Consider the following 24,945-nt stretch of genomic DNA (forward strand, 5'->3'; position numbering starts at 1 on the left):
TAGTTCTCTTCCTGCGTTATCTTCCTCCACCTTAAATAAGTGATACGGAGCCACATCTGCAAGGCAGATGGGAGGATCATTTCAAAGCCTCCCATTAAATCTTCAGCTTCTGGAGCAACAGTGTGTGCTTTAAGGCTCCTGAGAAATGACGCTGGTCAGTTCTTAGACCACGTTTGTTTTTCCTTTTCTCACTTATGGAAGCATTTCTAAAGGAATAGGTTCAGTCCCCACTTCTATGTCCTACCAAGAGTCCCGATGCAGGGGGCCTGGGGAGATGGTTGCATTTGTAAAGTGCTCACTGTGCAAGCAAGACCCAAGTTACATCCCCCCCCCATCCATGTACTCAGTCATCATGGCAGCTGGCAAGTGGAGACAGGTGGATCCCCTGGATCACCAGCTAGCCAGCCTAGCCAGTTGGTGAGTTCCAGATTCAGCTAGAGACTCTCTCAAAAAATAATGTGGAGAGCGATTAAGGAAGACATCCAGCATTGAATTCTGACCTGCACAGGCTTGGGCACACTCATGTATATCACACATGCATGTGTAACACACACAGAGAGAAAGATAGACAGACGGACAGACAGACAGACACACACACAGAGAGACTTGAATCAAGTTAAGGGGGTTCAGAAAATGCCACTCCCAAATGCGCCCCCTTGGAATTTCTGGCTTAGGGTCTGTAGGGTCCAGAAAATGCAGGTACAGTTCTCTCTGAGCTTCCTTCACCTCCTAACAAAGGTCCTCTGGGGCCTGTCCGAGGAATGTCATCAAACAGGAAAGGATGAAGGCCATGTCACAGCAGGGAAGGCTGGGGTCAGACCCCCACCTAGACATAATGGGCACAGGTCTTACCTTCTGGGACCCATAAATCATCATCTGCCCCCTACACTGCTTGCAGTCTCTCGCCTTTCTCTAGAAAGAGAGATAGGCATTTCCAGAGCTTACTGGGTACTCAGGAATTTGCTTTTCTTCAAGGCTCTGAGGATATTCTTAATGTGGTCCTTCCTTCTGTTAACCTTTCTACTCTGTTTAGTTCATACTCAGTTCATACTGACCTTTTAGACAGTAAGAGTTTCCACTGTCCTATACAAGGAGAAAACCAAGTGACCGTGTGTGTGTGTGTGTGTGTGTGTGTGTGTGTGTGTGTGTGTACATGTGTGTGTGTGTGTGGTTTATGTGCAAGGATGTTCATGAAGGTGGAGGCCAGAGGACACCCACAGGTGTCATTCCTCAGGCACTTCTCACCTTGTGTTTTGACACAAGTCTCTCACTGACCTGGGCTAACCATTTAGACAAGGCTGACTGGTTAGCAAGTTCCAGGGATCTGCCCGTCTCTGCCTCCCCAGTGGCAGGATCACAAATGCATAGCACCATACCCAGCCTCCTTTTTCATGGATTCTGGGCATTGAACCCAGGGCCGTATTCTTGAAAGGCATGGATTTGACCCGCTGCGCTACCTACCCAGTTCTTATTACTTTTTCTCTTAATAACCAGCTCTTTTTGCTTCACAGTCTTTCGAAGGCAACAACAACTACGACACCCCCGAGCTGCGGACGTTCTCTCCTCTCTCCACGCGCTTCATCAGGATCTACCCTGAGAGAGCCACACACAGCGGGCTTGGCCTCAGGATGGAGCTTCTGGGCTGTGAAGTGGAAGGTGACTATAGTTCCCAGGGCCCCTTCTCCTCCCTCCCTTTCTATTTACATCCTCACACATCTCTGCCTCTGAGGTGCTGAGGTAAAGCTGCCACCCTCTCCCCCGAGTGAACGGTAGCTCCACACCTGGCAGCCAGTGAGATCTGGCACACACACACACACCCCATGCCACAGAGCATCCAAGTTTTGCCTCAGTTGTCTGTACTGCTTTCTTTCTTTGGAGTCTAGAAGATTGTCTCTCTTGAGTGTGTGTGTGTGTGTGTGTGTGTGTGTGTGTGTGTGTGTGTGTGTGTGTGTGTGTGTTAGGGAGATGGCTCAGTTGGTTGGTAAAATGCTTGCCACACAAAACATGAAGGCCTGAGTTCAATCCTCAGAATCCACATTTTAAAAAAAAAATGCTGGGTGTGGTAGTGCGCGTTCGTATTCCTAGCACTGGAGAGGCAGAGAAAGGCAAATCCATTCCAGGCTAGCGAGAGACCCCGTCTCAAAAACCAAGGTGGATAACATCTGCAGAACAAAAATCAAGGCTGACCTCTGGCTTCCACATGTATGTATACACATGCACACCTCCACACACAGGAACATCCACATACAAAAATATCAAGGTGAAACATACAAAACAAAAATTCATTTTGCTTATTCATTTTTGAGATTGCTTATTCATTTTGAGATTCATTTTGAGATTGAGAGTCCCACTATACTCTAAATTGGCCTCAACTTTGTGATCCTCCTGTCTCAGCATCCCAACTAGCTGAGATTATGATACGTGCCACCATTTTAAAATGAATAACCCAGGGTCTTTGAGCGTACCCACAGTTTTCTTGTCTCCACCATCTCTCTGAGGTTCTGAAATACTTCCATTGAGGTTCAGTGGCGCCCTCGGCCCACTGTGCTGCCCCTCCCTCTGTCCACTTCTCAAAACCCCTCGCCAACTCCTTCCAAGGGTGGCTTCCAAGGGTGGAGGGGTCATCTAGACAGCCCAGAGGGAAAATCACTTTTGCTATGGCAAGACTGGCAACCTAAATTCAATCCCTGGAACCTTCCAAAGAGGAGAGAATTGACCCATGAGAGTTGACCTCTGGTCTCCACATGTACGCACTTGCTCACATAATCATCTGCACCCCCACACATACATCACACGTGCACAAATAACAAAGTCAAAATTATTTTAATAAACAAAATAATAAGTAAGTATGTGTATAGGTCCGTCCCATCCAAATTCCTGTCTCTGCTATTGACTACTGTCCTGCTCCATTTGACAGAGGGATGTCAAGACATCTTGGATTGATTCCTTAGGCTGCTAGGAAGAAAGAAAGTTTGACCTGTGATAAAGTATCTGATCCTATGGTGAAGTCTGCTGAAGGACATTCCCTCATTTCTCAGATTATCATATGAAGGTCACGTGAAGGACAAATTTCAGACCCAAAATCTTACCAGGGACGGAGGTGCTGAGTGATTTGAGCTGGTTATTGTACCATTTGTTGCTTGATGCAATGGAATTCCCATCTGCCTTAGATCTGGGTATAAATGAGTAACCTTACACCAGCTTTTCCTCCTCCATAGAGGTCCTTCTCTGGGTTACCTAGAAGAATGGCTGCTGTTGGTGCCCAGATGTTAATCAACTGAGCACATGCTCGAAGTTGTTGTGAAGAAGGCTTTTTAATATCACCTTCCTCAGGTTTCAGAATTATGTGTGTGTTGAGCTACCCAAACATAATTACATTCCTGAGCACATTAAATGCCGTAGAACTTTCTCTATGCACCGTAGGATTTTAGGCTATCAATCACCACACTGCTGAGTAATTCATAGCTACTCCTCGATACAGATTGAAAATCAAGTTGTGACTCCCACCCTACCCATGCTTGTGGCTTCCAAATCTGTAGTCTTAATCTTCCGACACTATCACCGCAGACCAACAGTCAATGTCAGGGATCAGGCAAATGACAAAGAAGCAGTTAGCAACCTTGAGCGAGTATGAAATGTGCTCATTCAGCGTTCTGAGAAGGGCGGTCCTCTGGGAGAGGGGAGGTGGTACCCGGAGGCAGGTGTTTCACCCTGATCCTGGGCGGAACTGTGATTTAGAGGGTGGGATGAATGGGGGGAGGTTGCAAACATTGAGCCATGTGGCAGCTTGCCAGTTTCAACTGCAGCGTAAGATAGGGGACATACAAGCACTGCCCTGAGGTAAAGAAAAGTCATCTGGGAAACATAATGCCACCGCTTCTTAATGCACGAGGCAAGGGGCAGCCCTTCTCTGCCTGAGGCCCCTTCTCAGGCTTTATCAAGTGAGCACTGGGGCCAAGCTTCTTAGTAGTGTCTGAAGGGCTACTGGGGAGATGATGGGGTCCAGTCCAGCCTTGAAGGACTCTCTAGCCTGTTTTGTGCTCAAGCTCCTTTTTAACAACAGTTGGAGATCCCCAGAAGACTTTCAGACTGGGAAACTGAGGCATGAAAATGAGTCACTTCTTACTTTTTGTAATGGAACCTAGGTGCCACCTTGGACCACTTCCAGTAATAAGCCTCTCCTTGTACGCACGATTAACAATGAGGAAACGTCCACAGAATGAGCAGAGCCTAAAAGTCTTAAAAGTTGCAGGTTATCAAGGACTGTGCATGCTGAGGGGCAATAGCTATACAAATGGCCAGGCGTTCTGCTGACCCAGGGATGGCAGTGAATAGAGCCTGGGGTGTGTGTACATCAGGCAGGAGTGTGCATGGATGTGTGAACAGATGAGTGTGTGCATGTGCTCGTGTGTGTAAGTGAGTGAGTGTGTATGTGTGTGTGTAAAACACTAGCTATTAAGAAAAAAAAATGTAATAAGTACTGGGTAGATGGCACAGAGGGTAAAATCCTTGCCCTTCAAGAATAAGGCCCTGGGTTCAATTTCCAGAATCCATCCAGAAGAAAGTTTACATGGTGGTATATATTTGTGATCCTACCACTGGGAAGGCAGAGATAGGCAGATCCCAGGAACTCACTAACCAACTAGTTTCACGAAGTCCAGGAGATGGGCCTAAACAGCAAATGTCATCTGTTCATGGTGATTTCCTAGCTATTCTTAGGTTCAGGGCTTTGGAGCACTGGAAACTCAGTTCTGCCTCTACATTTCTCTTAATGCTGCTCACTCCTTAAGCACAGTGACAGTGTCGAGTTCCTCCCAATAAAGCAACTGTAGCTGGCGCATTCCTCCTGGCCAGGGCTGGAGAGGAGCCTCCCCCCCTTACCTATTCCCAGCCTCTCATATGGTTCTCTCCCATTAAGAGACTTGACCCTTATCTCTTGTCCTGTAATGTGAAATACAATCCCCCAAACTGTAAAATATTAAACAGATTGCAAAAATGAGTAACAGGCTGGGGGAAAAAAATGGACTGAACCGAATTTAAAGGACTTCAAAAGCAGTCTTTGATTAATGCTGGCTACTTTTCAACTACAAACTCCAAGGTACAGGGGGCCCAGCCAGCAGTGGAATGCAATCCCACTGGAGACCAGACTAGGTGAGCTGACCTCAGGCCACAGGAGACAGCTCACACACCTGCCTGGGACAGAGGGCCCCAGGTGGAGAGCTGCTTAGAGAGAAACAGAACAACCTGTGAGCGAAGACTAGCGCCATGCCAAGTGCGAGCTGATGCTCCTTTGTGCAGAAAAAACAATGATACAGACAGAAAACTAGTCAATACTGAGACCATGATAGAATTCGTGGGTGTGGCTTCTTAGTACTTCAGGAATAAAAGGGAATGTGGTGTGTTCTCTCGCGCGGGGGTTCTTGACTCCAGAGTTATGAACAAATATCTGGGAGACTCGAGAGGCTTTGCAGGAAAGAAATGTTTATATAGATAACTATGCTTTGACTGCCCCTGCAGCCAAATTTACTCAGCGGGTAGGGATCAAACACCCAAACCCAGCAGCCCCTCATTCATGTTATAAAATTCAGGGGTGTTTAGCTTCCCACGAGAGAGGCAGAGCATGTCCCTGGCCTCCACAGTACCCTCTAGAGTGTGCTGCGCAAGCACATCGGAAGCTTGATAACGCTTTTCAGAAGTGTGGGAAGTTAATACCTGGATCTTGTTTCAGCGCCTACAGCTGGACCAACCACGCCTAATGGGAACCCAGTGGACGAGTGTGACGATGACCAGGCCAACTGCCACAGCGGCACAGGTGATGACTTCCAGCTCACAGGTGCAGAGCCCACCCTCATCCCACCATTGTGCCCTGTCCGTCTGTGTCCTGGTCTTCTGTGTGTCTGCTTGTCGCTCAGAGTGGTGGGTGGCGGGGTACTGACAGGACCACTGAAGAGTGGAAACCCACAGGTGGCTTCCCACCCCCCAGGTGGCTCCGTTTCCTCCCACCACCCACATCAACAAATCACTCCTAGTAGCTGCGGCTGTTTTCAGAGCTGAGCGTGTCAAATTCATCTTCAGGCACACCCCCCACACCCCCCGCGGTACCATGCACAGCACCCATCCCCAACCACACGCTATAAAGCGTTCACTTTCCTTTCCTAATGAGGACAAAATTGTTTGAGTGGAGACTTTATCCAACAAATTGATTAAATTAGACTTCTAATTTCAATGCAGCTTTTAAGTTAGGATTTTGCAAATTGTTTTGTATTGAAATTTACTAAGGCGGAGTTACCTATGACTTCACACCAGCCCTGCCTGGCAGGTTCATCAGATGGGGATATACAGGTGCCTCGGGGTCTATCTGGTGTTACTCTCACACCATCCAAAACCACAAAATCTATAAAGAAACCTTTCTTTCCACTTAGACTGGCCGAGGGAATTAAACAAATAGGGAAATGGGACTGCCCACTTGAAAACTGGGCAGGGCACTGAAATTCACACCCTATTTCTGCAAAAGGTATAACAGGACCTTTAAGACTAAAAACTGGGACAGAAAACTCTGACAATCGTTTTGTGTTGTGTATGCGTGTGTTTGTGTGTGCATGCACATGTGTGTGCTTGTGAAAGTCAGAGACTGACATTGGATGTCCTCTTCAATTTGTTCCTTATTTTTGGAACCCCACCACCCCACCACCCCACCCCACCCCCACCCAGTTTGGCTGGACTGGCTGACCACTGAGGTCTAGGGAGTTACTTGTCTCTACCTAGCCCACACTAGGGCTACAGATGTGTACTTCGGCTCCTAACTTTGTGTTTTAAAAAGCCTGGCTTGGCTTTTTATTGCATCCGATATAAAAAACCAAGTGCACTGAATTGAAACAGACAAGGACCTTCACGGGCCATAGAGACCCAAACCCTTCCCTCTTAGACATGTGGGTGGAGCCTGGGCACATGTTTGTTTGGGGGGTCTGCAGAGTTGTGCTGGGTCTTTATGCATACCCCCCCTTGGAAAATGTTGATGGCGATAACCAATGCCAGCAGGCACCCGGTCAGGAGCGCACCTGTAGTGTTGTGGGACAGGCTGTCTACGATACAGGCAGCCTGTTAATGCCTGGTCTACTGTGGTGGCTGCGTTTGGTTTGGGACTGCGAAGGCAGGCCAGCCCCGATACCCATCTCACAACACACACATAGCACAGTTGTGCTTGAGTTTAGTGACCACAGAATGACGGGTGAGGATGGATTCAGCTTCGCCCCGGCCCACTTGTGTTGTTCACTGCCTCTCGGGAACACGGAGGATGGGGACCCCTCTGGGCCAAAGAGAGAAAAGTCGGCACTGACGTAGGAAGGGGTCTGGCCCTAGGTGAGCAACATGGCCAGCTGCTAGAGGCCACAGCAAGAAGAGCGGGTTCGGGCTGTTGTCCTTCACACAGACACAGGTTGATGTTGCCAATAGAGATGCCTGTGGGCCTGACTTGCCCTCTGACAGGTGACCAGTGGGTGGGACCCGTCACCCCACCTTTCACTTCTGTTTTCCCTCTGGGCTTCCTGAACCTAACTGTTTATGTGGGCACTAGGGATCGAACTCGGGTCCTTGGGCTTATGCAGCAAGGACTTTGCTGAACTGTCTTCCCAAGTGCCTGACCCAGAGCCCCCGTAATGAATTTTCATGAGCAAAGTTGACGGTGTTATCATGTAATTTCCTAATACTGCAAGGCTAATGGCTGAACCCATTCAAGCGAAAATTTAGGGACTGTCCCTTGGTTCATTTCCAATTACATCGAAGTCTCTCCTCTGCAAGAATTCTGAAAGAGCTCCAGGCCCTAGGTAAAACGCAAGGTTAAAGGGGAAAAAATCAACCCAGAAATGTAGCACAGCTGACCAGAATTTTTATGTTTAAGTCCCAGCCCCGCCCCCTTGAAACTGTCACCCTCCAAATTACAAAGACTTATCACACGGCTGTGGGCTGGCAATGGAAATCTTATACTTAAGTAGCCACAAGCCCCAAAATGTTTGTCCAATGAATGCAGAGACATTTTTATGTCAGACAACAAGTTCTGGGGCCAACATAGAAAACAGTTCCATCCCCAAGCCAGGCCCCATACAACCTTCCCAGAGTCGCCCGCAAGCAGGCCACCCCAAGCCTTAGGGTTCTGTGGGCCCCAACACAGCCTCAGCGAAGTCCCTCATGAAAAGGAGGCATTTCAGAATCACAGTACACCCTTTTCAATTGCCCTCTGTGGAGGGCTCTTATCCTTGTGAGCCCGAGGGTAGTCAGTTAATATTGATTAGAAACAAAGGTTCAGATTTACTCCCCATATCCGAACAAACGGCCTTCTCATTTTTACGTTAGTTCATGACTGAGCCAACTGAAACCAGAGCCTTTGAATGAATAGGGCAAGCCTGTTAGCCTGGAGCAAAGCGCAGATGAGGCAAGCCTTGCACCCCAGAAAATGTGTCATTCAGAGTGGAAACAGTGACAGCCCTTGAGAGGACAAGGTTTTGTTTCACCTACAGTGATGAAATGGTTTCTTTAGTAGAGAAAAAAAAAATCTTTCCTAATTTTTTTTAAAGTTAACCACGGCATGAAAGAAAATAGTTATTTTCTTAGGCTAGTATGTCTCAACAATTCTAAAAATCTATGCCCATTAGTAAGAACCTCAGGGGCTGGTCATGCCCGGCCCACAGCCCACCAAGAACACATGGTCTTGTTCATTCTCAGGCTTGATTTTCATTGGTTATGTTGAATATATTACATTGGTCAAAATTAAAAGTGTATGTGTGTGTGAGTGTGAAGGAGTGTGTTGTTTTCCTGGAAAAGGCAATGCTCATATAACATCATTTTCATGAATCCAACTAACCACACCTGACCCGAGTACCTTTCATCTGTAAAACACTGACCCGCTGAGCTCACACCTGCTCCAAGCAACTTTCTACATACAAAAGGCATGCCTCCTGAACTCATACCAGACCCAAGTAACTCTGCATGTGAAACACAGATGGACACAGACACACACATACATACACACACACACACACACACACACACACACACACACACATCCTGCGCTCACCTGACCCAAATACCTCTAATATTCTCGAGTCAGCATATACTCACATTACCCTTTTGGCTAATTGTGACAGACTTTATGGCTAGAGCTATAAACTTTGGGTGTCCGGTGTAATAAAACCAGGGAGGCGGGAACGTTCTCACTTGAACTCCAAGAGCAGGGTGTATAGAAACAGGGTTGAATCTCTCTTCAGCGATGCTCATTCCCTCAGTACATTCAGAGTCTCCTCTCATTTTTCTCCTGGGGTGACATGTTCAGATATAGAGGGAACCAAATATTCCAGCCAAATGATCACTCGCAAATAATGCTGATGTTCAGGTGAGCTGTGCCCCCGGTAGGCATTGGAGAGCGTGTGTCTCTACGCTTTCTGGCCAAAGTTAAGATTCCCCCCCTGAAGTTGCTGAACTGCAAACACTTTTGAAAGGCAGTGGGAGGTGAAATTTCACCTTGAGCCACGTGGCCCCAACAGTGGAATTCAGCTTCCAGCCTGTTACAAAACTGATCGTGCGTATCAGATATGAAAGCGTGTGTTCACCTTGAATCTCTCTCCTCTCAGACTACTGGGGACAGTATGCTAATGTATTCTGGCCTCCCTCCAATCCTGCCATCAGAAACTCACCTTCTTACCACTCAGTGTGCAGAATCCCTTCTTTCCAGTGTCTACCTGATGGAGGCCATGCGTATGTGACCCTTCTTCAGCACTTTCGCTCAGGGAGTGGGACGTGGTAGTGCAAAGGTTTAGCTCAGAAACTGCTAGATCACCCGAAAGTAAAAACATTTTGGCTCTCTAACGCACGCCAGCACACTAATGTGAGCTCTGGTCTGTGGGGCTGTAGGAAAGGACAGGCCTGTGTAGATATCATCACAGATCTGTATGAACTGAGGGTGCTAGGCCGAGCGCAAGTACAGCACCTTAGAAGCGTGTGCAGAACCCCCTGAAATAAGTCTCTGCCCTCCCCACCAAGCCTCTATCCTGAGTAGACCAGTGCTTAGACTCTGGAATAAAGATCGGTTCCTCAGGACTAGGGAGATAGCTTAGCAGACAATGCGCTTACACAATCATGAGGACCTGAGCTCGGATCCTCGGTCCATGTGAAAAGTCAGGTGCAGCTGGAGCAGTGTGCACCAGTAATGCCTGTGCCAGGGAGGTGGAGACAGGAGCCCCTGGACTCATTGGCCAGTCAGTTCAGCTCTAGGATCAGTGAGAGGCCCTGTCTCAGAAATAAAATGGAGGGGTCTGGAGAGGGTCCAGTGGTTAGGAGCTTGTATAAAATCTGAGTTTGGGTGCCAGGCAACTTACAACTGTCTGTAACTCCAGCTCTAGGGAACCTAGGGGATCCAATGCCCTCTGGGCTCCACAACACACACATACACACACACACACACACACACACACACACACACACACACACACACATGCATACACATGGGCAAACACACATGTATTTAAAACACACATAACTTAAAATAGAGTGGAGAACAATTGAAGAAGAGATGTAATGTTAGCCTCTGGCTTCCACACACTGCGTGTGTGTGTGTGTGTGTGTGTGTGTGTGTGTGTGTGTGTGTGTGTACTAATATAGATGATCCGTTCCCTGCTGTGACGATACACTAGAGGAGAATGGCTCCCTTAAGCTCCTGAGTAAAAAGCAACACACTGCTTGTTTCCCAGATCCATCGAGTCGAAGAATCATCTGAGAAGCTCTGGGAAATAATTTATTTCAAGGCCCTTTCTCCCAGATATTCCGTTCCCACTAGGTCCCAGAGGGGCTGAGCAGAGAGGAAACTGTGATGAGTAATCAAGGTTCTTCCTGTGGTTGGGCGAGTTTGAGAACACTGCCAGGGGCCTGGGGGTACTCAGTAAAGTGCTTGCTACACAAGAGTGAATAGTGGCATGTGCTTGTCACCCCAGCATTGGGGAAGCAGAGACAGGAGGATGCCTGGGACTTGATGGCTGGCCACCCTAGCCTAACCAGCAAGCCCCTGGGTCTCAGTGACAGATCTCACCTCAATAACCCAAGGTAAGAAGGACATCTGATATTAGTCTCTTGCTTTCATGGGCACCTTCACACACGAGTATACATATTCTGCACAAGGCTACAGCCCATTCCCCTGACAGAGATTTCCAAGGAAGTCCCAGGCTGAATCAAAGCTGACAGTATTTCTGCAATCATTGTTCCATTCCTGAGTCCCTTGGGACTGTGAAGAAATGTTTATCCCCTTTGCCTTCACAAACCTTCACCGCTTCTCCAAACCATATTCTAAGCAGAATATTGGTTCTTGGAAAAAAATAAACAGCTATGCCAGAGGAAAGAATGAAAAAAGGGAGAGAACCACAGTCATCCACTTCAAACCTTCAGTTTTAAAAATACCTTGCGGGCACTGACCTCATGACTTCCCTGAGGGCCCACTTCTCAAACGCTGGAAACTATTTGAAGCTTCAAGGTGTAGGTCAAGTTTAATACTTCAGTCAGTGAGGACTGTTAGCGGCCCTGGCCTTTCACTGTTGAAACTGAATGTCACATTTAGCCTTAGAGCAAAGTCCCAGACTCCCCATGCCTTCTGGATACTTTATGAGGAAATGTGCCAGGATATATGGCACACTTGAAAATTGCTACAAGAGGACCTCATTACCACCACCACCAAAAGAGAGAGAGAGAGAGAAAGAGCAACACATTTGCTAATCAGCCCAATTTAACAATTCCTTTGTGTGTGTATGTGTGTGTGTGTGTGTACATGTAAGAACATGATATTATACACTATAAATAACAATGTTTATTTGTTGATTTTTTGAAGTTTAAAAAACGAATGTGTGAGGTTTTTTAAAAGTAATGCTGCCAGGCGGTGGTGGTGCATACTTTTAATCCCAGCACTCATGAGGCAGAGCTAGGTGGATCTCTCTGAGTTCGAGGCCAGCCTGGTCTACAGAGCAAGATCCAGAACAGGCACTAAACTACACAGAGAAACCCTGTCTCGAAAAACCAAAAAAAAAAAAAAAAAAAAAAAAAAAAAAAGTAATGCTGTTAGAGCTAGGACAATGAATCAGTTGGTAAATGGCTTCCCCACATGCCTGAGGGCCTGAAGTTAGCCCTTAAAGCACCCCCCCAAAAAAAACAAAAATGTGAGCATGATAGCAACAAGCTTGCAGCCCAGTGTTAGGGGAGTGGATCCCTGGGGCTCACTAACCAGTCAGCCTAGCCTACTTGGGTGACCCTGTTTCAAAGGAAGTAAGTGACATTTCTAAGCATGTCACCTCCGGTTGTCCTCTGGCATCCACATGCACATACCCCTGTACACTTACCCAGGTGAATCTGAATCTGCACACACTTGTAAACACACACAATATGTGCATAAAAACTCAAATAAAACAGTTTGATGGTAATGTTGTTTGAATCAGATATTGTGGGAGACCAAGTATCAGTCAAACGTGGTTGGTCTTGGCAGGGACTCAAGCAAGAATTTTCTGTCGGGAATGTGTCAATATGTGAGCTTGTAACATTACCCACCCTTACCTCTGTTTTCTTATTTTGGTATGCTATTGCTCTTATTTTTCAGGAGGCACCACTGTCCTGGCCACAGAGAAGCCAACCATTGTAGACAGCACCATCCAACCAGGTATACCAGATGTCTAGTTTCATACACTTCCCTTCCACTTCCAAACAACATCACTGAGCTTTCTGGTTTCAGTTGCTCTAAAGGCCTAGGAAAGATGCCCAGGCATCCGGTCTGAAGGAAAGCTGTAAAAGCCACATGCCTTTGGTCGGTCCTCAGTAAGCGCCAGTGAGCAAGATTCCCTTCCTCATCAGTCATTGCTGAATGACAAGTCCCAGCTACCCCCTAGGGAACTGAGCGACATACTTTGTTTAATTGCAGCACAGCTCTGATGTGGCCTGTGTTTGCAAACTGGAAGAAGGAAATCCCACCAGCCACAGCCTAGCTATTTATTTTCATCACCATCCTGCAAAATCAAGAAGCGCAAAGTTTGTCTGCTGTGCCTGCCACAGAGTTGGCAGTTTTACAACAGCACTTCCAGGGGGTGTGCCATGAGACAGGGCGCAGGAAACCAAGGTTTACACTGTGCCCGGGCAGAGAAACAGCCCGGGAGCAGCCCCCTTATCCTTAGCTCGGAGGAAAACCCAAGGACTCTGCACACCCAGCAGTGCGGGTTATCAAAGGCTGCCCTCTTTTGTTTTCTGTTAGTATTCTGTGACATTCTTCCCCACAGACTCCCACGAAGGGAAGCACTTGTATAAGCAACCAGAGTTTTTTTTTTTAAATACTTTGGAGTTAATCATTAGAGGAAGGTGAGAGAGGTCAGCTTTCCAGATTCTTCCATTTCCTTTATTGAAGTTCACTCAGCCTTGGCCCCGGCAGTCATTTATTAATGGACCGTGTGGTGTGTATCAATGTTTCCTCCACGCTGACTGCAGGAGAGAGGACTAGAAAGGACTGCCCTAATTAGCATGCTTCCTTAAAGGCCATTGTCACCGTTGACCCGATTAAATGGCAAGGCAAACTCCTTCTGTGGAACTTTCCCCCAGTTTTCTGGCGCTTAGGCTGACCAAATGCTTGCTCCCATGTAGCCTAACACCACTCGCTCAAACATGAGGCAGAGGAACAGTCGCCTAAATGCCCCAAATGCTGTATTCCTGCACACACCTTTCCAGGATATAATTTGACTTTGGGGCCTGTAGCCTACGATGTTGCTAGGCTCTGAACCCAGGCCCTAGCAGCCCTAAGATGCTAGGTCTGTCCACCCACCCTCAAGAGGTCACTCAAACAAATAAGAGATGGCAACAAGCAAAAAAAGACAGAGTGGGAAGAGGAACCAAGAGGTCCAGAGACACTCAGCTCCATCTTAGCGATTCTGACATGAGATTTATGTTTAAATAGAGGGCAAGAGGTATGCTGTCAGCCCTGGGTGAAATCTTCCCAGAGAAAAGTTTCCCCCTCCCGATGGCCCAGGCATGAGCCATCCTCCTCCCAGCATAAGATTTATGGGGAAATTCCAGTATTGTTTTAATAGTCTAGTGATACAGGAAGGGCACCAGTGTCTCTTTGCAAATATTTTGCTCTTACCAGGCCATTACAAGGAGGAAGGCCCTGGTCTACATGTCCTGCGGCGGGCTTCTCTAGAGTGGGGCTGTGGGACTGTGGCTCTCAACATGCTGTCTTTGGAATGAGACAGAGTGAATAGTGGGGTTCTGATGATGGCATGTGTGTTTTAACTGCTCTTCTGGTTCCTTCTCTTGCTGGAAGTGATTAGAGTTCCTCTGCAGTAGTCAGCTCTCTGGCTTCATTCATCTCTCTTCTCGCCTATCGAAAGAGCATAGGTATCTTTGAAAACAATCAAAGTGAAGGTCATGGTGACCAGACCACATGTGGTTTTGATAACACATTTGCTTTCACGGGACCTCTGGGTCATTCTTGTGAAGGCCTTACAAACAGGGACCTGTCGGCCCACTCTCAGGGTCTGTCAAGGTCAGAGGACAGGAGTCCAGAGCATGAATCAGTAGGACTTGTGGCTACCACCATCTAGACAAGACTGGTTCAAACAGCCCATCAGACTATTTATTCCATTGTCTGAGTTAGGAATCTGGTCTTCACCTCCTCAGTGGAAGGTGATGAACTGTGTGACCTTTGGAAGATATCTGTTCATTAGAAAGTTCTGGTTAGGTCACTGCATAGGCTTCATGGGGACTGAAAGTACTTCCAACCAGAGGTCCAGCTCAAGGTTAGGTTGATCACACCTAAACCTTGCTGCATGCAGGCTTTCCATGCTTCCCAGGTAACAGCAGCAGCAGACAGACCCCAAGGCTTTGTCAAAAATTCTGTTTTCCTGAGCAGTTACAGCCTAAGAAGAATATTAAGATTCTGTTTTAAGGGCTGAGGGGGTATCTCAGTGAGTAAATGCAAGCATGAGAACCTGAGTTCAATGGCCACACAGAAAACAGGGTACATGGACATTCATGGGGGTGGAGATGGGCAGGTTAGTGACCCAATCCTAGCAGGCCTAGCCCTACTTGGCAAATTCCAAACCCCCATGAAAGCCTATCATAAAAAAACAAGGTGGGTGATACCTGAGGAATGGCATCTGAGGTTGACCTCTGACACACACACACACACACACACACACACACACACAGACATACACACATGCATGAACACATGCACGTACACACAGAAAGAGACTTCATCTTGAGGATTTTTATCAATATGATAAGCTCAGCAGGAATACAATATCCATATATTGCCTAGGTTGTCATCAGAGGCATAAAAGCCTATTGATGCTTGGACAGAAAGTGCCAAGAACCCTCCCCCCCCACCCCTGTTAAATGCAGTTCTCTCTGCAAAGGACTTTCACCCTCTGAGGGTCTCCCCACATGCCCCCAGCAGCTCACAATGTGTTGGTGACCTGTGATTGTGTGTGCTTCCATACCTCACTTGCTTGGACATTGGGACCAGCGGATGACTAAGCAGAGATCACACTGGACAGGAGCCTTGACTCGAAAATGAAGCCCTCGCTTACATCCTGTGCTCATGACTCAATTGCGGGCAAGATCATCTCAGTAGCACAGCTGGCACTTGCTCACAGAGGCCGTAAATTTGTTTTCAGTTCAGAAGATTGTTTCCTGCTATTTTTAAGAAGGGATTTAGTCCAATTATTACTACTGAATTTAATGAGAACTGTGCACAACTCCAGGGCCTGGGTAATAACTGAAATCTCGGCTGTCAGTGTCCCTGTGTCTGTGTGTCTGTCCTCCACTTGACTTTCTCATCTTCCTCTCCCCCTCCCCTTTTCGCCTTCTTTCCTAATCCTCTGCAGTTTTCTTTTGTCTTCTGCAAATGTCTGTTGATAATTTTAATGTTGAGTCCCCCTTTTATCCAGGCTTGAGTTGTCAGCACTGAGCTACACGCTTCACAATTCCCCCGTCCCCCTGAAATGCATTGACCTTTCTAAGTGAATAAGACAGCCATATGTCATCAAAACAAGACAAGGAGACAGGGGTCCAATACAATGTAAAAGTTAAATTCTGGGGCTGGCCAGGCTACTGGATGCTAAAGGCGGACCACTGTCCATTGAGGAGAATATTAGTGTGAGGAACAACTTACTCCTTGTCATGGTCATTGCTGAAATGCTTTATGATGTCTTCAGAATGTTATCCAACATAATGCACAGTGCGGATTTCTGGACCAGAGAGCAAATTTTATGTGCTGGCAAAGTGGATGGAACCAAAGCCATGTGGGTTGTGAAGGCTCTCTGCCCTCTTGCATATCTTACAAAGCAGACTGAAGCAGAAAAGTTAAACCCTCACACTTTGACATGGACGTTTCCTACCATGAGGTTTCACAACAGTACATTCCAGGGCAAGGACGCTGACCACGCCATCTGCAGAAGTCAGTTTTGCTGCCCAAGGGCGGTAACTTCGGGAGAGAGATTTCTGAGCCTTGTGAAGTCGCACTTCGTGCTTCAATAGCTTGCACATGAAAAACCTCTCTCCTCTGACACTCAGGCTGTCCTTTTGCACTAGCTGAGCATGTGCACAATAAACACATCATGCGACCAACTTTTCTTTTGCAAACAGCTCTGCCCACCCTTTGGGAGGTCACATTACCTCCTTACTATAGGAATTACATTCCGTTTCTGATTATTCATATGGTGTGCTCCTTCCAAAATTGGACATTAGCACTTGAAAAGAATTCCTTGGAAACCAAAACATGCATATTAAATCATCCTTATCTATTTAATAAATCTTCCCATTAGAGCCCCTCCCTCCATTGTTCAGTGGGGGGAGGGGCACTGGAGAGCACAGGAAGAGCTATCGCAGGACTTTGTGTTAAACACTTGGGCAAGTTAAAGAAATGCTCAAAAGGAGACGAGGTCTCCGCCTGACCCTAAGGCAGCCCATAATAATACGCTTTCCTTTATTGTACAAGGCAAGTCCTTTGAGACTCCACTTCAGTTGGGCAGACACCCCTGATGTGCCTCTAGCTGACTCAATACTGCCATCCTGTGGAAGACTGGTCTCAGGCTTGCTGGCCGTGGGGACAGGGGCCTCACAATGATCTCATCTTTGGAATTGTTTTTAGCCACCGCTGACTCCTCCCCCAAACAAAACAGTACTATCCCTGATTTCTTCTTTCAGTACTTCCAAACTCAAGACCCTTTCAGAGAACCAGATTGAGTAAACGAAAGGCTTTGGGGTTATGGAACGCTAAGGTCAGACGCCTTCTTACAAACCCATTAATGCTTTCAGCTTCCAAAGCAAGCATTTGGAAGATTTAAAAAAGTATTTCTGAAGGGTCAATGTTTAAATGAGTTTGGGCTTTCTGTGACCTCAAATTGAGGTTTTAAGTGGAGCGAACAATTTATATGCAAATTTAGAAGTTCACCAAAAAAAGCCAGAGATTTATTCTGAAATTAATTGACCTGATGGAGAGCGCAGAAGAAAGGAAATAATCGCAGGAAAATGCCTCAGTCACTCCTCCCTGACACAGGTTTGAGCTGTCAGCTGGCGTGATGGGGGGGGGGGGGCTAGGCTTCCTGTCAGGTCACATCCCAACTGTGGAGGCTGCAGTCAATCTCTTATAAGATTCCTTTCATTGATGAAATCAATTTTTGTGGTTCATCCTCAATAACAGATTACCTTTCCTATTGGATAGTGTGCAAACAGGGGAAATGCCACTGATGCCCCACACACATGTTCCTTGGAAAGTAACCTTCCTGGAAATCTTATATAAACCTGATTCCCGGGGAAATCCATATTTTTGGTAAAGATGCCTGCGCGCGCGCGCACACGAAATGGTAGTGCTAAATATGACTTTGCAAACATTTTGACATGTTCAGGCATCTATTAGTTTCTTGGTAATCCTAGATTTTGTGGGTTTCCCAGAGCTTTAGAACAGATATAAGATTATTTTTAAAAAAATGTTTTGAGTATTAATGGCCTTCCTGAACCTGGTGGTTAATTCTCCCCATGTGTCTGTCTGTCCTTCCCCACTGAAGAGTTCCCGACCTATGGTTTTAACTGCGAGTTTGGCTGGGGCTCTCACAAGACCTTCTGCCACTGGGAACATGACAGCCACGCGCAGCTCAAGTGGAGCGTGCTGACCAGCAAGACGGGCCCCATTCAGGACCATACAGGTAAGAGTGACACCATGCCTCCATGCTAGGCACATCTTTGGTTACCAGGGAAGGTCCCTGACACCTGCAGCTTTGTGGGTGATAAGAAATGCTAGAAGCGTTCACTTGTGCTTCTGTTTTCTGGAACTCTCAAGATTCTTTTCTGTAATGGAGAGAGGCTTGGGGCAAGAATAGGAATTCTGATTGAGTCTGGCCACGGACTGGCCTTCCTAAGAAACAAGAAATGGAGCAAGGATGGGAGAGAGCCCTGTTTACTTTTACCAAGGTCAACTTCAGCCACATTCAGTGAACTCAAGCTCATTTTAGTTTTTCTGGACTTTTACTAAGGGCGTTTTTCAGTAGGGGCCAGTACTTAAAACCAGACATGGTTAAACAAAACAAAACAAACAAACAAAACAGACATGGTAGCACGTGCCTGCAATCCTAGCACTGAGAAGGGGCGCACAGGAGGATCAGAAGTTCAAGGTCATCTTGGCTACATATTGGGTTCCAGGCCAGCATGGGTTCTGTGAGACCCTGCCTCGGAAAAGAAATAATACTGTCCAGTGGGCATTCTCTGTGCACAAGCATGCCTCGTTGGCGATCTCTGCATCCCAGGCTCGGCTAATGCAGGGCCAAGCACAGCGCATCCTGGTGCTTCTTCTCTGGTCCCCTGAGGAAAAGGGAGAACAATTCAGGAGACTTCGCTCAACCTGACCCATTTCCTCTAAGCTCCATACTCCAGCCCTCGACCGTAGTTTCCTCTTATGAGGAGTTGCTGGGAGAGGAATGATTCAGTGTGTTCCTTCCCGTCCTGTTTCTTTGTTTTTTGTTTTGTGGGTTTTTTTTTTCTTTACCCCACATGCAGTTCTTATACAGAGCCAGCAGCATCCTGACAAACAGACATACACCTACTTCCACAGACACACTCCCTACACATACACACACACACACACACACACACACACACACACACACACACACCACTCCTGAAATATAGTTAGTAGTGGACCATCAAAAGAGTATTTGGGGATGCTGAAGAACCCCTAAATTTTTGCATGCCCGCCCTGGGGGGGCTGGCTTGTGGGCTGCCAGATGAGTAGAAAGGTACCCCACCCTCTCCCATTGTGCTGTTCTCTTTTCCACAGTGAATATGAGCACAAAGTAAGCTGAGGGCCCCTTTCTGCCACGGCTACCTCCTCTCCTAATGAGAGTGACAAGGAAATTGGATAAAATTGGACTCCTTCAATTCCGAGACACTTTCCATTGAATCTTAAGACAAGCGGTTTTAGAAAACTTAAAATACTTTGACTGTAAATGGCACTGTACACATAAATGGCATCAGATTAACTAAATGCAATTAGCCAAGATGAAGGCAGCAGTAGCGGGAAAATGGATGCAAAGTGCAGTGAAATGGCTCAGTAGGACCTGACATTCAGAGGGGGTGAAAAGCTGTGTTAGCCGGAGACAAAAGCTGAAAGGCTCGCAGAAGCGGAGTGCTAATTGAGAAAATGAAGACCCAGTTCCCGACCCAGAGTCTGGTAAAATGTCTGAAAGGGAAACACCGGCACTTTGTGCGTTGGAGAATCACAAGAGGAGTCCATTTCTGAGATCCACAGCAGAGAAGGGATTCCTTCCCACTATGTGGCTCCTTTGTTCTCCCAGCCGCTCAGCCTGACTGGCAGCTGGCTGTGCCTTAACTAGAAAGAGCCTCCGCTGCACAAGAGATCATCTGGGAGAAGCAGGCATGCCTGGCATGGAAAAGACAGGAACTTGTTAGCGAGGAACCATCTAAATGAAAACAGCCCCCACCTGCTAGCGCTCATGTCCTTGGGCACTCCCAGGATATTCACTTCTCTTTTTCTTTTTTGAGACAGGGACTCACTCATGCCAGAGCTGGCCTGAAATTCCCACTGTGTGGCTGATGATGACCTCGAACTTCTAATCCTCCTGCCTCTACCTTGGAGTGCTAGGGTTATAGGCATGTGCCACCACACCGAGGTTTATATGGTGCTAAGGAAGGAACCCAGGGCTTCATGCATGCTAGATAACACTGTACAAACCGTGCTCCACCCCCAGACCTACGCTTTTTAATAATACTATTAGGAAGCTAGGCAAAGTAGTGCTCACTAGAATTCCAGCCCTCAGCAGGAGGACCGCAAGTTCAAGGCCAGCCCATAGTGAAACTCCTTCTCAAGTCAATGATAATGATATTTGGAACTTTGCAAATTGGATGTTGAGGCATTTTAAAATTATTGCTACTTTGGTGACATTCCTAATTTTGAATTGTAAAGGAACTGCACTGGGTTCTGTGCTCTTGACTTTAGGAATGGATCTGTGTACCTCTTTACAAACGATTCCAGCTTCTTTGCCTTGTTCACTGAATGCTGGGGGCGGGGGATGGAGGGGATGCAATAAGGGTAAAAGAGAACCCAGTGAGAACTGGGGAGATGGTTCTGTCACTAAAGTGCCTGTCATGCCAATATAAGGACCTGAGTTCAGATCTCCAGCACCCAGGCATGGCCTTGTGTACCTATAATCCCACTGTTGGAAGGTAGAGACTAGAGGGTCTTTGGGGCTGAAGGTCAGCCTGTCCAACCAAATCAGGGACTCTAGATTCACTGAGAGACCATCTTAAAACAAGGTGGGGAAGAGATTGGGGGATGCCCAGCATCCATTTCTGGCCTCCACACACACATGCATGCACCCATACATACACACACAAAGACTCACCCATAATCATAGCTCGGGAAGTGAGAGGAATTTCTCTGAGAGATGGAGCCAGGGTGTAGTTGAGACAAAGGCTATGTGCGCAGCAGTTAGACTGGCGGCCGAAGTGTGGGCCCCATAATCTTGTTTCCTCCTTTTGCCGTTACCCACTACAGTCTTTTCCCAAAGGATCGCAGAACAGGTGTGCTTTTCCCCTGAGCATCTCAGTGGGCCAACCTGCCACTCACTGAGGCAATGGCACTGTCACAAAGGGACACCCAGGTCCTGACATCTCAGCAGGATGATAGAAACCCAGGAGTACCAGAATCAGCAGGCACTCAGGGTACACTCCCCACGAGGGTAGAGAGCGATGCTCTGCAGTGTCTCATACACATGTGGAGCAGGGACCTATGTCCACTCTTCCTCATGGATCCACTCACTGACTAACAAGAGCATCCGTGGGAGCTCAGGTTGATTGCCCAGTAAGAGAAGAGCTGCCTACTGAGACATGTAGAGACTACCGGAACCAGGCATGAGGACATGCCCACACATGCATGGTGAAAAGGTACCTCACAGGCCTGCAAGCCTGTGAGCCAGGGAAGGAAACACTCTACTGGCCTCCGAGGCCCAAGCATCATGTTACATCCCCGGTTACCTCAGGTGAGGTGCGGGAGTTTGTGATTCCTATTCAGAGAGCAAAAAGGTAGCCCACAGGTTGTGTTTAGACCAGGTGGAGGCAAGAACAAATGTTCCCACTGGGGGTCATTAGAGCAAAGCCAACAGGCAGTCCTCATGGCGCCATAAGCGTGGCCGTTGCCAAATGGTGCGTACAAAATGAGTGTCAGAAATGCAGGCTTGCTTCTCCTTGGGCCTGAAGCATGGCAAACAGAAGCAGGCTCTCAGGTAAGAACCAAACTCTTGGGCACAGCTGAGAAATTCATAGACCAGTAACATACACTAAAGGGAAAAGAAGAACATTTATTTGTTTAAAGATGCTCAGGGATTGGTGAGATGACTCAGTGGAGGAGGCAGAGTGCCTGCTTTGTAAACACAAGGGTGTGAATTTAATCCCCAGAATCCATCTTTAAAAAATAAAAAAAAATAAAAAATAAAACAGGTATGGCAGCATGGGCTTGTTGTCCTAGCACTAGGGACAGGTAGACAGGTAGAAGTTGGCCTTTCAACCTATCCTATTCGTGGAGCTGTAAGTTGTTGACACCCTGTCTCAAAAAAAACAAAATGATTAGCATCTGGAGAGTAATGCCCAGGGTAGGCCCCTGGCTTTTACCTGCACAGTATAGGTGCACTGAAACATTTTAAAGTCACTTTCTCCGAAGTCTGGAGACAGACTGCGCATAGTGTCTACCTTTCGTAGTGTGAAGACAGATATAAGTTACAGCCTGGCTCCCTGTGATACCATGATCCAGGTAAGCAGTGCCCAAAGTCCACTCAACGCCTCTTAGAGCAAGGTCGCAGGTGCCCATGGGGTTACTAATAACTGCATCTGCTCTTCCCCGGCTGCTCGGTTCCTTGGTACCCCGCCCAGGAGAATGTCTTTATGGGTAGGTAGTTCTTGACAGGAGAGAGAGGAAAGTACTGTGGACTTGTCTGGTCTCCCTGACACAGAGTTTTGCCTCAGCAGGAGATGGCAACTTCATCTATTCCCAAGCTGATGAAAATCAGAAGGGCAAAGTGGCCCGCCTGGTGAGCCCCGTGGTCTATTCCCAGAGCTCTGCCCACTGCATGACCTTCTGGTATCACATGTCCGGCTCTCATGTCGGTACCCTGAGGGTCAAACTGCGCTACCAGAAGCCAGAGGAATATGATCAGCTAGTCTGGATGGTGGTCGGGCACCAAGGAGACCACTGGAAAGAAGGGCGCGTCTTGCTGCACAAATCTCTGAAACTGTATCAGGTACGAACTCTCCACAAAGGGAGGATTGGGGCTCTGGGACAGTGGGGTGTGTGGAATGCTTCCCCACCCTGAACTGTTGCCTCTGGGATGTTTGTCTTGGTGACATGTGTCACTGTCTCTTAGATGACAGCAGGGAAAAGGGGAAAAAAATCTCCATTATAATTCATTCTGAGATATCACAGATACCATGTCTTTCATTTAAAGCTTTTCTTCCTTTATGAAAAATGAATGTGAAGAGAGATTTGAATCATCTCTGCCACTGATAGGGAAGAAAGAATGACTCTCCTGTGTCTATATGCAATCTTGTGAGTTTAACTCACATGAAGTCTCATGAACTTGAGTCGAAGTTTTGACTGGGAGAGTGTTTGCAACCCTTGATGTTGAAGGCGGGACTTTAAAATACTGTGAAAAACATTTCATTTTTTCAGGTGATTTTTGAAGGTGAAATCGGGAAAGGAAACCTGGGTGGGATCGCTGTGGATGACATCAGTATTAACAACCACATTTCTCAGGAGGACTGTGCAAGTAAGGATGGGTTTGGGGTGGGAATGAACGAAGCCCTTTGTCCTGGCAGGATGATTAGCATGTGACAGTTTTGCCTTGTCATTTAGACCAGAAGTCAAATGCAGACAGGGTGTAAAGTGGGGTGGTTTATCTTCACTTACTTCCTCCTCTAACCTAGTCACATAGAAAGTCTGATGCCTCCAGAATCCAAAGACTGCAGCTTAGAAGTCATATCTGGCATATGGAAACATTTTGATAGAGAATAGAAACACACAGACATCTGGACATTCCCATATCTGAGTGTGGAAACAAAGCCGTGGGCCTTCAAACATGTTGATAACAGAGAATTTAATTAAGATTACATTGTCAATGAGTCAGAGACACCATCATTTGCCTCTGTATTCTAAATAAGTAGATACCTCTGGCTCTGTCACTAGCTGACGTGACTTGGCAGGTAATGGCGATTCAGAGATCTACCTAACAGAGTTGATCATGATGGCCTTGTGCTGTCCACAGATGAAAATTGGACTTAGAAAGCCAATTCATATTCCCCGGTTCTTGATCCATAATTACAAATAGCATCACTAATGACAATGTAATAGCACAGTAATTAGTCTTAAGCCCCATTTGCTACACTGAAACTTTTGTTATATATCATTACATAATAGGCTGTTAATTATAACAGAAGGAAATAAGCCTGCTGGGCAAATTGAAGACAAAGGAGGCCTGTTGGCTACAGTGGGTTTTGGGCCATTTCAATAACTTACAAGTCTTTTATTATGTAATACATCGACTATGTGTAATCCTTAAAGGGGCAATAATTGGATACCATTAGTTGAAGAAACTGAAAAAAAGAAAGACAGTGACTAATGGTCTGCTTCTTTGTTCTTCATAAGGGAACCTCTTCAACGGCACCCTACCCAACAGGCAATACAGCTTAATAGTTCAGCTGACGTTGTTTTTGCAAATTACTCATTTCTATGGCTACCTGGCAATTCAAATGTGTATTTTATGTAGTTAACACACTATGTGTAATAGTGTATTCCTCCCCCAAGCTGAGACTAAGAAGGGGATGTTCCAGGGATAGAAGAGCAAATTCCATGAATGAAAACAAAGCAATAAACTCAGTTCAGGCCAATAAGTTCTAATTGGCTGTGTACTATATGCAAAGCAATGTGCCACGCAGTACAGTGAATTAGATGGACGCGGGGTTTGTGAGTTTTTTCTTTTAATGGCTTTTGCCTACTTAGGTAGAGCAATAAAGAGTGGTCTAAAAGGGCTGATTGAGACAGCAAGCTGAAGACCTGAGCTGGGATCCCTAGTACCCAGGCACAGATGTGTACTAACACATCTGTAATCTCAGCATTGGGTGGGCAGAGATAGGTAGATCTCTGGAGCACATGGGCCAGCCAATCTACCTGAATCAGTGAACTCCAGGCTTGATGAAAGATCCTGTCTCCAAAACTTAGATGAAAAGAAATTGAGAAATGACAGAATTGATGTCAGCCTCTGGTCTTCACATGCATATGTGTGTGATTATATAATTACTCACAAAATATATGTTACTGAATAATCTAGCCACAGCGGCTATGAGTACTAACTACTTATGAACCATTCATTTGAACAA

General features: G+C 46.8%; 1 protein-coding gene across 4 annotated transcripts in view; it reads left to right on the forward strand.

The window, feature by feature from the left end:
- The window catches only part of Nrp1 (neuropilin 1), a 154,843-nt gene that overhangs the window by 124,647 nt on the left and 5,251 nt on the right, over positions 1-24,945 (forward strand). For 2 of the 4 annotated variants that reach the window (XM_042277894.2, XM_076572365.1), the window contains exons 11-16: positions 1,512-1,656; positions 5,729-5,833; positions 12,623-12,682; positions 18,075-18,212; positions 22,543-22,814; positions 23,243-23,339. In XM_042277894.2, coding sequence (XP_042133828.1) covers positions 1,512-1,656; positions 5,729-5,833; positions 12,623-12,682; positions 18,075-18,212; positions 22,543-22,814; positions 23,243-23,339 — 817 coding nt within the window. The remainder of the gene's footprint in view (positions 1-1,511; positions 1,657-5,728; positions 5,834-12,622; positions 12,683-18,074; positions 18,213-22,542; positions 22,815-23,242; positions 23,340-24,945) is intronic. The other 2 variants (XM_076572366.1, XM_006982511.4) reach the window with 1 other exon arrangement.

The sequence above is a fragment of the Peromyscus maniculatus genome, chromosome 5 (genome assembly GCF_049852395.1).
Source record: "Peromyscus maniculatus bairdii isolate BWxNUB_F1_BW_parent chromosome 5, HU_Pman_BW_mat_3.1, whole genome shotgun sequence".
Lineage (NCBI taxonomy): Eukaryota > Metazoa > Chordata > Mammalia > Rodentia > Cricetidae > Peromyscus > Peromyscus maniculatus.